Source organism: Oncorhynchus tshawytscha, linkage group LG20 (assembly GCF_018296145.1).
Source record: "Oncorhynchus tshawytscha isolate Ot180627B linkage group LG20, Otsh_v2.0, whole genome shotgun sequence".
NCBI lineage: Eukaryota > Metazoa > Chordata > Actinopteri > Salmoniformes > Salmonidae > Oncorhynchus > Oncorhynchus tshawytscha.
Window position 1 is genome coordinate 48,885,412 of NC_056448.1, and position 13,809 is coordinate 48,899,220.

Sequence of the window (13,809 nt, forward strand, 5' to 3'; positions counted from 1 at the left end):
CTGTAAGGTGTAAGGCATTTCACCGTAAGGCATTTCACTGTAAGGTGTAAGGCATTTCACTGTAAGGTGTAAGGCATTTCACTGTAAGGCATTTCACTGTAAGGCATTGCACTGTAAGGCATTTCACTGTAAGGCATTGCACTGTAAGGCATTTCACTGTAAGGCATTGCACTGTAAGGCATTTCATTGTAAGGTGTAAGGCATTTCACTGTAAGGTGTAAGGCATTTCACCGTAAGGCATTTCACTGTAAGGTGTAAGGCATTTCACTGTAAGGTGTAAGGCATTTCACTGTAAGGTGTAAGGCATTTCACTGTAAGGCATTTCACTGTAAGGCATTTCACTGTAAGGCATTGCACTGTAAGGCATTTCACTGTAAGGCATTGCACTGTAAGGCATTTCACTGTAAGGCATTGCACTGTAAGGCATTTCATTGTAAGGTGTAAGGCATTTCACTGTAAGGTGTAAGGCATTTCACCGTAAGGCATTTCACTGTAAGGTGTAAGGCATTTCACTGTAAGGTGTAAGGCATTTCACTATAAGGCATTTCACTGTAAGTCATTTCACTGTAAGGTGTAAGGCATTTCACTGTAAGGCATTTCACTATAAGGCATTTCACTATAAGGCATTTCACTGTAAGTCATTTCACTGTAAGGTGTAAGGCATTTCACTGTAAGGCATTTCACTGTAAGGCATTTCACCGTAAGGCATTTCACTGTAAGGCATTTCACTGTAAGGCATTTCACTGTAAGGCATTTCACTGTAAGTCATTTCACTGTAAGGTGTAAGGCATTTCACTATAAGGCATTTCACTATAAGGCATTTCACTGTAAGGCATTTCACTATAAGGCATTTCACTGTAAGGTGTAAGGCATTTCACTGTAAGGCATTTCACTGTACCTGTTGTATTCGGTGCATGTGACAAATACAATTTGATTTGATTTAATAATATTAGGTACATTTCATATTCACAAATGTAAATGGTCTTATTCAACTAATTCAAAACCTAACTTTTTTCACTTTTTAAATGAATTTAAACAATATGGCACTACTTTAACTAAAAGGAAAAACAAAAAGGCAACTAAAACTTGTTTCATGATTAAGATTAGTTTGTTTAGGATTCCTGGCAATGTAAATAGTTTGTATGTAATCTGGTTTGCGTGTGACTATTCCTATTTTGTTTGTTGATATTTGTTTGTTAATAAAAAATAATATTAAAAAACAGACGTAACCACAGCAAACGACCATTATCGCGAGACTTTGTGGAAATCCCTGAGAGTAGAGTGATCCATATGCAAAATCCTGATCCTCGTGCCTGAACTTGGAAGTGGACTTGGACATCTCTGCAAGTCATCTTCAGGCCAGTGGAGGGCACAATGACTCTACAGTTGTTATCAAGCTCGACTCATTTAGGAGGGTGGGGGTTAACAAACTATTGCGCATGTACACTAAACTCTGACCACCATCCAGTGGGATAATCTTCTTCTTTGGAGAAAGCGTGGCGTGCCTGCCTGCCTATGCATTGGATTTGATTACGGTTGTGTTTCGGTCCGCGGTATGGACTCTCAAAAAGTAAGTACACCCGGTGTATCATGAACTGATATCGATTCTGATCGGCGACATTGTATCCAGCTTGGAAGCAGCGGGGTTATTCAACGTGATAGTTGTATGTTACTGGACGGTCGAAACGATCTCCAACATTAGTTCAACATTGTGTCGATGTGAATCATCAATATGCGTTCAGCGGCTTTTCAGCGGCTTGGACACATTTTCCACATGAGCTCTGTTGCCTGCTTGTGAAGAATCTGTCGACCTGGAAACTAGATATCTTCTGAAAGGCTATAATGTCTCTTTCGAGCCGTTTACTTCTTCTCTGTATTCGTTCAAAGGCTGGTGGTTCAATTCGTATATTTCCTAGGACAACTCTATACCCTTTCCATGATTTGACACATTGATGTTGAGGTAGAATATGATTGCACACAGGTGCACTTCTGTAAAGTGAGTCACTTCCTAATTGCTAGTAGTATGGCTTTGAGAGTTTGACAGTCACAGCAGATCTGTCTTTACTATAGGATAATTGTTGATTTGCCTGCGTGTACATCAGACAGTCTGTTATTGCAACAACTAACCAACAAAACATCAACGTGATGACCCCCCAAAAAAGCTAATTGTAGTGGTCAACTTCTCATGGTTTTGTCCTCCATCTCGGAACATGGTCATAATCATCACCCTGAAAGGAAGCATCCGATTTGTTTTGAAATGCAACAATTTGTTTCAAGTCTGTTGTCAAGGGACTGCATAGCAACCAGAGGAGCTTATCTTTTGGCATTGTTTGTTATCAGTGTAACTAGGGTGTGACTATCAAAAGAGGATAATGTGCCCCTGTCCTCTTTTTGTACTGGATAAAGGGAGGGAGAAGAGTAAAAGGACGGTTTAGTCTTGAACACGTGTTGTCAATCTAAGCTTCTAAGTCTATTACTCAGTCAGAGGGAGGGAGAGAGGTCACACCGTGGTACAGGTCTATTATAACTGTTAGAGAGAGAGAGGTCACACCGTGGTACAGGTCTATTATAACAGTTAGAGAGAGAGAGAGAGGTTACACCGTGGTACAGGTCTATTATAACTGTTAGAGAGAGAGAGAGAGTCACACCGTGGTACAGGTCTATTATAACTCACACCGTTAGAGTTAGAGAGAGAGAGGTCACACCGTGGTACAGGTCTATTATAACTGTTAGAGAGAGAGACAGGTCTGGAGAGAGTACAGGTCTATTATAACTGTTAGAGAGAGAGAGAGAGGTCACACCGTGGTACAGGTCTATTATAACTGTTAGAGAGAGAGTCACACCGTGGTACAGGTCTATTATAACTGTTAGAGAGAGAGGTCACACCGAGTTAGAGAGAGTCACACCGTGGTCATTATAACTGTTAGAGAGAGAGAGTCACACCGTCAGGTCTATTATAACTTGGTCACAGGTCTATTATAACTGTTAGAGAGAGAGGTCACACCGTGGTAGGGTAGGTCTATTATAACTGTTAGAGAGGTCACACCGTGGTACAGGTCTATTATAACTGTTAGAGAGAGAGAGGTCACACCGCGGTACAGGTCTATTATAACTGTTAGAGAGAGAGAGGTCACACCATGGTACAGGTCTATTATAACTGTTAGAGAGAGAGAGAGGTCACACCGTGGTACAGGTCTATTATAACTGTTAGAGAGAGAGAGAGTCACACTGTGGTACAGGTCTATTATAACTGTTAGAGAGAGGGAGAGAGGTCACACCGTGGTACAGGTCTATTATAACTGTTAGAGAGAGGTCACTACTGTTAGAGAGAGAGAGAGGTCACACCGTGGTACAGGTCTATTATAACTGTTAGAGAGAGAGAGAGAGGTCACACCGTGGTATTATTATAACTGTTAGAGAGAGAGAGAGTGGTACAGGTCTATTATAACTGTTAGAGAGAGAGAGAGAGGTCACACCGTGGTACAGGTCTATTATAACTGTTAGAGAGAGAGAGAGGTCACACCGAGGTCTATTATAACTGTTAGAGGAGAGAGTCACACCGTGGTACAGGTCTATTATAACTGTTAGAGAGAGAGAGAGAGGTCACACCGTGGTACAGGTCTATTATAACTGTTAGAGAGAGAGAGTCACACCGTGGTACAGGTCTATTATAACTGTTAGAGAGAGTCACACCGTGGTACAGGTCTATTATAACTGTTAGAGAGAGAGAGGTCACACCGTGGTACAGGTCTATTATAACTGTTAGAGAGAGAGAGTCACACCATGGTACAGGTCTATTATAACTGTTAGAGAGAGAGATTATAACTGTTAGAGTCACACCGTGGTACAGGTCTATTATAACTGTTAGAGAGAGAGAGAGAGGTCACACCGTGGTACAGGTCTATTATAACTGTTAGAGAGAGAGAGGGTGGTACAGGTCTATTATAACTGTTAGAGAGAGAGTCACACCGTGGTACAGGTCTATTATAACTGTTAGAGAGGTCACACCGTGGTACAGGTCTATTATAACTGTTAGAGAGAGAGAGGTCACACCGTGGTACAGGTCTATTATAACTGTTAGAGAGAGAGAGAGAGGTCACACAGGTCTATTATAACTGTTAGAGAGAGAGGTCACACCGTGGTACAGGTAACTGTTAGAGAGAGAGAGGTCACACCGTGGTACAGGTCTATTATAACTGTTAGAGAGAGAGAGTCACACCGTGGTACAGGTCTATTATAACTGTTAGAGAGAGAGTTAGAGAGAGAGAGGTCACACCGTGGTACAGGTCTATTATAACTGTTAGAGAGAGAGAGAGAGTCACACCGTGGTACAGGTCTATTATAACTGTTAGAGAGAGAGAGACACATGGTCAGGTCTACCTGTGGTACAGGTCTCTATTATAACTGTTAGAGAGAGAGAGAGGTCACACCGTGGTACAGGTCTATTATAACTGTTAGAGAGAGAGGTCACACCGTGGTACAGGTCTATTATAACTGTTAGAGAGAGAGGTCACACCGTGGTACAGGTCTATTATAACTGTTAGAGAGAGAGAGAGAGAGAGTCACACCGTGGTACAGGTCTATTATAACTGTTAGAGAGAGAGAGAGAGTCACACCGTGGTACAGGTCTATTATAACTGTTAGAGAGAGAGAGAGGTCACACCGTGGTACAGGTCTATTATAACTGTTAGAGAGAGAGGTCACTATTATAACTGTTAGAGAGAGAGGTCACACCGGTACAGGTCTATTATAACTGTTAGAGAGGTCACACCGTGGTACAGGTCTATTATAACTGTTAGAGAGAGAGAGAGGGTCACACCGTGGTACAGGTCTATTATAACTGTTAGAGAGAGAGACCGACAGGTCACACCGTGGTACAGGTCTATTATAACTGTTAGAGAGAGAGAGGTCATTATAACTGTTACCATGGTACAGGTCTATTATAACTGTTAGAGAGAGAGAGAGGTCACACCGTGGGTCTATTATAACTGTTAGGTCTATTATAATAACTGTTAGAGAGAGAGAGAGAGGTCACACCGTGGTACAGGTCTATTATAACTGTTAGAGAGAGAGAGAGGTCACACCGTGGTACAGGTCTATTATAACTGTTAGAGAGAGAGTCACACCGTGGTACAGGTCTATTATAACTGTTAGAGAGAGAGAGAGAGGTCACACCGTGGTACAGGTCTATTATAACTGTTAGAGAGAGAGAGGTCAGGTCACACGTGGTACAGGTCTATTATAACTGTTAGAGAGAGAGAGAGGTCACACCGTGGTACAGGTCTATTATAACTGTTAGAGAGAGGTCACACCGTGGTAGGTCTATTATAACTGTTAGAGAGAGAGAGAGGTCACACCGTGGTACAGGTCTATTATAACTGTTAGAGAGAGAGAGAGAGAGAGGTCACACCGCGGTACAGGTCTATTATAACTGTTAGAGAGAGAGAGGTCACCGTGGTACAGGTCTATTATAACTGTTAGAGAGAGAGAGAGGTCACACCGTGGTACAGGTCTATTATAACTGTTAGAGAGAGAGAGAGGTCACACCGTGGTACAGGTCTATTATAACTGTTAGAGAGAGAGAGGTCACCAGGTCACAGGTCTATTATAACTGTTATAACTGGTCTATTATAACTGTTAGAGAGAGAGGTCACACCGTGGTACAGGTCTATTATAACTGTTAGAGAGAGAGAGAGTCACCGTGGTACAGGTCTATTATAACTGTTAGAGAGAGAGAGAGAGGTCTATTATAACTGTTAGAGAGAGAGACACCGTGGTACAGGTCTATTATAACTGTTAGAGAGAGAGAGACCGTGGTACAGGTCTATTATAACTGTTAGAGAGAGTCACACCGTGGTACAGGTCTATTATAACTGTTAGAGAGAGAGTCACACCGTGGTACAGGTCTATTATAACTGTTAGAGAGAGAGGTCACACCGTGGTCAGGTCTATTATAACTGTTAGGTCACAGGTCTATTATAACTGTTAGAGAGAGAGAGAGGTCACACCGTGGTACAGGTCTATTATAACTGTTAGAGAGAGAGAGAGGTCATGGTACAGGTCTATTATAACTGTTAGAGAGAGAGAGAGAGGTCACACCGTGGTCTATTATAACTGTACAGGTCTATTATAACTGTTAGAGAGAGAGAGTCACACCGTGGTACAGGTCTATTATAACTGTTAGAGAGAGAGAGGAGAGTCACACCGTGGTACAGGTCTATTATAACTGTTAGAGAGAGAGAGAGGTCACACCGTGGTACAGGTCTATTATAACTGTTAGAGAGAGAGAGAGAGGTCACACCGTGGTACAGGTCTATTATAACTGTTAGAGAGAGAGAGAGAGTCACACCGTGGTACAGGTCTATTATAACTGTTAGAGAGACACCGTGGTACAGGTCTATTATAACTGTTAGAGAGAGAGAGAGGTCACACCGTGGTACAGGTCTATTATAACTGTTAGAGAGAGAGAGGTCACCATGGTACAGGTCTATTATAACTGTTAGAGAGAGAGGTCACACCGTGGTACAGGTCTATTATAACTGTTAGAGAGAGAGAGGTCACCGTGGTACAGGTCTATTATAACTGTTAGAGAGAGAGGTCACACCGTGGTACAGGTCTATTATAACTGTTAGAGAGAAAGAGAGAGAGAGAGTCACACCGTGGTACAGGTCTATTATAACTGTTAGAGAGAGGTCTATTATAACTGTTAGAGAGGTCACACCGTGGTACAGGTCTATTATAACTGTTAGAGAGAGAGAGAGGTCACACCGTGGTACAGGTCTATTATAACTGTTAGAGAGAGAGAGAGTCACACCGTGGTACAGGTCTATTATAACTGTTAGAGAGAGAGAGAGGTCACACCGTGGTACAGGTCTATTATAACTGTTAGAGAGAGAGAGAGGTCACACCGTGGTACAGGTCTATTATAACTGTTAGAGAGAGAGAGGTCACCCGTGGTACAGGTCTATTATAACTGTTAGAGAGAGAGAGAGTCACACCGTGGTACAGGTCTATTATAACTGTTACACACGTGGTACAGATCTATTATAACTGTTAGAGAGAGAGAGGTCACACGTGGTACAGGTCTATTATAACTGTTAGAGAGAGAGAGTCACACCGGAGAGAGGTCACAGATCTATTATAACTGGTACAGGTCTATTATAACTGTTAGAGAGAGAGAGAGAGAGATTATAGAGAGGTCACACCGTGGTACAGGTCTATTTTAACTGTTAGAGAGAAAGAGAGAGAGAGAGTTCACACCGTGGTACAGGTCTATTATAACTGTTAGAGAGAGAGAGAGAGGTCACACCGTGGTACAGGTCTATTATAACTGTTAGAGAGAGAGAGAGGTCACACCGTGGTACAGGTCTATTATAACTGTTAGAGAGAGAGGTCACACCTGTGGTCACAGGTCTATTATAACTGTTAGAGAGAGAGAGAGGTCACACCGTGGTACAGGTCTATTATAACTGTTAGAGAGAGAGAGAGTCACACCGTGGTACAGGTCTATTATAACTGTTAGAGAGGTCACACCGTGGTACAGGTCTATTATAACTGTTAGAGAGAGAGGTCACACCGTGGTATAGGTCTATTATAACTGTTAGAGAGGTCACACCGTGGTACAGGTCTATTATAACTGTTAGAGAGGTCACACCGTGGTACAGGTCTATTATAACTGTTAGAGCGAGAGAGAGAGGTCACACCGTGGTACAGGTCTATTATAACTGTTAGAGAGGTCACACCGTGGTACAGGTCTATTATAACTGTTAGAGAGAGAGTCACACCGTGGTATAGGTCTATTATAACTGTTAGAGAGGTCACACCGTGGTACAGGTCTATTATAACTGTTAGAGAGAGAGAGAGAGGTCACACCGTGGTACAGGTCTATTATAACTGTTAGAGAGAGAGAGGTCACACCATGGTACAGGTCTATTATAACTGTTAGAGAGAGAGAGAGGTCACACCGTGGTACAGGTCTATTATAACTGTTAGAGAGAGAGAGAGAGAGGTCACACCGTGGTACAGGTCTATTATAACTGTTAGAGAGAGAGAGAGAGGTCACACCGTGGTACAGGTCTATTATAACTGTTAGAGAGAGGTCACACCGTGGTACAGGTCTATTATAACTTATAACTGTTAGAGGTCTATTATAACTGTTAGAGAGAGAGAGAGAGGTCACACCGTGGTACAGGTCTATTATAACTGTTAGAGAGAGAGAGAGAGGTCACACCGTGGTACAGGTCTATTATAACTGTTAGAGAGAGAGAGGTCACCGTGGTACAGGTCTATTATAACTGTTAGGAGAGAGAGAGAGGTCACACCGTGGTACAGGTCTATTATAACTGTTAGAGAGAGAGAGAGAGGTCACACCATGGTACAGGTCTATTATAACTGTTAGAGAGAGAGAGAGTCACACCGTGGTACAGGTCTATTATAACTGTTAGAGAGAGAGAGAGAGGTCACACCGTGGTACAGGTCTATTATAACTGTTAGAGAGAGAGAGAGGTCACACCGTGGTACAGGTCTATTATAACTGTTAGAGAGAGAGAGAGGTCACACCGTGGTACAGGTCTATTATAACTGTTAGAGAGAGAGAGAGGTCACACCGTGGTACAGGTCTATTATAACTGTTAGAGAGAGAGAGGTCACCGTGGTACAGGTCTATTATAACTGTTAGAGAGAGAGAGAGGTCACACCGTGGTACAGGTCTATTATAACTGTTAGAGAGAGAGAGGTCACACCGTGGTACAGGTCTATTATAACTGTTAGAGAGAGAGAGGTCACCGTGGTACAGGTCTATTATAACTGTTAGAGAGAGAGGTCACACCGTGGTACAGGTCTATTATAACTGTTAGAGAGAGAGAGAGAGAGAGAGAGGGTCACACCGTGGTACAGGTCTATTTTAACTGTTAGAGAGAAAGAGAGAGAGAGAGTTCACACCGTGGTACAGGTCTATTATAACTGTTAGAGAGAGAGAGAGGTCACACCGTGGTACAGGTCTATTATAACTGTTAGAGAGAGAGAGAGGTCACCGTGGTACAGGTCTATTATAACTGTTAGAGAGAGAGAGAGGTCACACTGTGGTACAGGTCTATTATAACTGTTAGAGAGAGAGAGGTCACACCGTGGTACAGGTCTATTATAACTGTTAGAGAGAGAGAGAGAGAGGTCACACCGTGGTACAGGTCTATTATAACTGTTAGAGAGAGAGAGAGGTCACACCGTGGTACAGGTCTATTATAACTGTTAGAGAGAGAGTATTATACAACATTAATCTCTCTATCTGAATTAGCTTTTTAAAGAGTTATCAATCTTAGGTAAAAGCCAGTTAGAGTTTCATGTGATTTTATGTGGATTTAGTTTGTTTCCCTGGGTTGTGAGTTGCATCAATGTTTTGCATGTTGTTTGAAAACCTACAGTGTTCAGGAAAGGCACCGATCAATTCCTTTGTTTTAGCTCTTTCAGTGGAATCGAACCACCTTTTCCTTCACTCTTCAAACCACCCCCCACCCTGCTTGTGCTCTGTCATTTAGGGTTCTGCATTTTGACATTTTCCTTGGACAGTCAGTATTTTACCGTGGAGTAGCCGATTGATCAGAATGCTGTTGAAATAGATGCAGGCCTGAGGCCAGCGTTGAGTTGACACGTTTCCTAGGCAAAGGGCCTTTGCCTCTCGTTACAGTATCCAGTCTTGTAGTGCTTTTGGCCAAAGCTCAAATGACTAGTAGACTAAAAGTATTGCAGATCCCACTTTGTTTTAGAGCTAATTACACTGCTCAAAAAAAATAAAGGGAACACTTAAACAACACAATGTAACTCCAAGTCAATCACACTTCTGTGAAATCAAACTGTCCACTTAGGAAGCAACACTGATTGACAATAAATTTCACATGCTGTTGTGCAAATGGAATAGACAACAGGTGGAAATTATAGGCAATTAGCAAGACACCCCCAATAAAGGAGTGGTTCTGCAGGTGGTGACCACAGACCACCTCTCAGTTCCTATGCTTCCTGGCTGAGCCTTTTGGTCACTTTTGAATGCTGGCGGTGCTTTCACTCTAGTGGTAGCATGAGACGGAGTCTACAACCCACACAATGGCTCAGGTAGTGTGTGGGGTGGGATTGGTGTGAGGTGGGATTGGTGTGGGGTGTGGGGGTGGGATTGGTGTGGGGTGCGGGGTGGGGAGGTGGGATTGGTGTGGGGTGGGGTGGGGTTGGGTTTGGTGTGGGGTGCGGGGTGGGGTGGGATTGGTGTGGGGTGGGGTGCGGGGTGGGTTTGGTGTGGGGTGCGGGGTGGGGGTGGGGTGGAATGGTGGGGGTGGGGTGGGTTTGGTGTGGGCTGCGGGGTGGGTTTGGTGTGGGGTGCGGGGTGGGGTGGGTTTGGTGTGGGGTGCGGGGTGGGGTGGGATTGGTGTGGGGTGGGGTGCGGGGGTCCGTAGGTGGCTTTTTACCATTTCTTTGGTTTCTTCTTGTCTTACTCATTGGTAGGCAGAAGTTTGGTCCAAATCTGATGTTGGGTACTAACTAATATTGAATATGATCTGAATCCTATCAATTAAAATTGTCAATCTTGGTGCAATCAATTTGCTTAATTTCTCAGAGATCAAATTATTTTTCAACAAAATAATGTTTCAGGAATGCTACTCGTATCTTTTATTAACTACAGAACTGATTTCAGAATAATCTGAGATGGTGGGTGTCAGTGCTTTCTTTTGCTTTTTGAGGTGGAGCGACCCAGTAGGGTTATGGAACGACCCAGTAGGGTTAATGAACGACCCGGTAGGGTTAAGGAACGACCCAGTAGGGTTAATGAACGACCCGGTAGGGTTAATGAACGACCCAGTAGGGTTAAGGAACGACCCAGTAGGGTTAATGAACGACCCGGTAGGGTTAAGGAACGACCCAGTAGGGTTAAAGAACGACCCGGTAGGGTTAATGAACGACCGAGTAGGGTTAAAGAACGACCCAGTAGGGTTAATGACCGGTAGGGTTAAAGAACGACCCAGTAGGGTTAATGAACGACCGGTAGGGTTAAAGAACGACCCGGTAGGGTTAAAGAACGACCCGGTAGGGTTAAAGAACGACCCGGTAGGGTTAAGGAACGACCGGTAGGGTTAAAGAACGACCCGGTAGGGTTAAAGAACGACCCGGTAGGGTTAATGAACGACCCAGTAGGGTTAAAGAACGACCCGGTAGGGTTAATGAACGACCCAGTAGGGTTAATGAACGACCCAGTAGGGTTAAAGAACGACCCGGTAGGGTTATGGAACGACCCGGTAGGGTTAAGGAACGACCCGGTAGGGTTATGGAACGACCCGGTAGGGTTAAGGAATGACCCGGCAGGGTTATGGAACGACCCGGTAGGGTTATGGAACGACCCGGCAGGGTTAAGGAACGACCCGGTAGGGTTATGGAACGACCCGGCAGGGTTAAGGAACGACCCGGTAGGGTTATGGAACGACCCGGCAGGGATTATGGAACGACCCGGTAGGGTTATGAAACGACCCGGTAGGGTTATGGAACGACCAGGTAGGGTTAAGGAACGACCCGGTAGGGTTATGGAACGACCCGGCAGGGTTAAGGAACGACCCGGTAGGGTTATGGAACGACCCGGCAGGGTTATGGAACGACCCGGCAGGGTTATGGAACGACCCGGCAGGGTTAAGGAACGACCCGGCAGGGTTATGGAACGACCCGGCAGGGTTAAGGAACGGCCCGGCAGGGTTATGGAACGGCCCGGCAGGGTTATGGAGCGACCCGGCAGGGTTATGGAGCGAACCGGCAGGGTTATGGATCGACCCGGCAGGGTTATGGAGCGACCCGGCAGGGTTATGGAGCGACCCGGCAGGGTTATGGAACGACCCGGCAGGGTTATGGAACGACCCGGCAGGGTTATGGAGCGACCCGGCAGGGTTATGGAGCGGCCCGGTAGGGTTATGTGTAATCATATATACTAATACTCTGTCCCTAGTGTCGTGCAGCAGTTTTAAATAGAAGTGAAGCCTGATCCTCAAATCTGCCTAATCATGTCCTGTTGCTCAGTTGCACGGTCGCTCGCTCACTTGCTCGGTCCCACCGGGAACTCACACATGACATAACATACAGATACAAAATGCCCAAACATAGGGCTGGAGATTACACATCCCAAATGCCCCTCAATGACTAGCCTTCAGCAATAGTTAACATGTAGTATACATTGGTGTGTGTGGGTATCTTAGACTGTCTATAGGCTGACCATGTAGTGTGGGCTCCATTAACATGCATGATCCATTGACCATATTAGCTAACATACACAGAATGTAATGAATACATAATAAAGCCCTAAAGGTTTATGTTTTCAGAGAGTTTCCTGGTGCCCATAATAATATGATGCGTCACAATGACCACAATGACCAAAATGAAATACAATGACCACAATGACCACAATGAAATACAATGACCACAATGACCACAATGAAATACAATGACCACAATGAAATACAATGACCACAATGACCACAATGAAATACAATGACCACAATGAAATACAATGACCACAATGACCACAATGAAATACAATGACCACAATGAAATACAATGACCACAATGAAATACAATGACCACAATGACCACAATGAAATACAATGACCACAATGAAATACAATGACCACAATGACCACAATGAAATACAATGACCACAATGAAATACAATGACCACAATGACCACAATGAAATACAATGACCACAATGAAATACAATGACCACAATGACCACAATGACCACAATGAAATACAATGACCACAATGACCACAATGAAATACAATGACCACAATGAAATACAATGACCACAATGAACACAATGAAATACAATGACCACAATGAAATGAAATACAATGACCACAATGACCACAATGAAATACAATGAAATACAATGACCACAATGAAATACAATGACCACAATGAAATACAATGACCACAATGAAATACAATGACCACAATGAAATACAATGACCACAATGAAATACAATGACCACAATGAAATACAATGACCACAATGACCACAATGACCACAATGAAATACAATGACCACAATGAAATACAATGACCACAATGAACCACAATGACCACAATGAACTACAATGAAATACAATGACCACAATGAAATACAATGACCACAATGAAATACAATGACCACAATGAACTACAATGACCACAATGACCACAATGAAATACAATGACCACAATGAAATACAATGACCACAATGACCACAATGACCACAATGAAATACAATGACCACAATGACCACAATGAAATACAATGACCACAATGAAATACAATGACCACAATGAAATACAATGACCACAATGACCACAATGAAATACAATGACCACAATGACCACAATGAAATACAATGACCACAATGAAACAATGAAATACAATGACCACAATGAAATACAATGACCACAATGATCACAATGAAATACAATGACCACAATGAAATACAATGACCACAATGACCACAATGAAATACAATGAAATACAATGACCACAATGAAATACAATGACCACAATGAAATACAATGACCACAATGAAATACAATGACCACAATGAAATACAATGACCACAATGAACCACAATGACCACAATGACCACAATGAAATACAATGACCACAATGAAATACAATGACCACAATGAACCACAATGACCACAATGACCACAATGAAATACAATGACCACAATGAAATACAATGACCACAATGAAATACAATGACCACAATGAAATACAATGACCACAATGACCACAATGAAATACAATGACCACAATGA

At 43.2% G+C, this 13,809-nt stretch overlaps 1 protein-coding gene across 4 annotated transcripts in view; it reads left to right on the forward strand.

Annotated features, from left to right (window-relative positions):
- Nucleotides 1-1,379: 1,379 nt before the first annotated feature.
- Nucleotides 1,380-13,809, forward strand: part of LOC112219958 (FSD1-like protein) — a 65,919-nt gene continuing 53,489 nt past the window's right edge. For 2 of the 4 annotated variants that reach the window (XM_042302767.1, XM_042302770.1), the window contains exon 1: nt 1,383-1,570. In XM_042302767.1, coding sequence (XP_042158701.1) covers nt 1,556-1,570 — 15 coding nt within the window. In that variant the 5' untranslated portion in view covers nt 1,383-1,555. Of the gene's footprint in view, nt 1,571-13,809 lie in introns of all 4 variants that reach the window. The other 2 variants (XM_042302768.1, XM_042302769.1) reach the window with 2 other exon arrangements.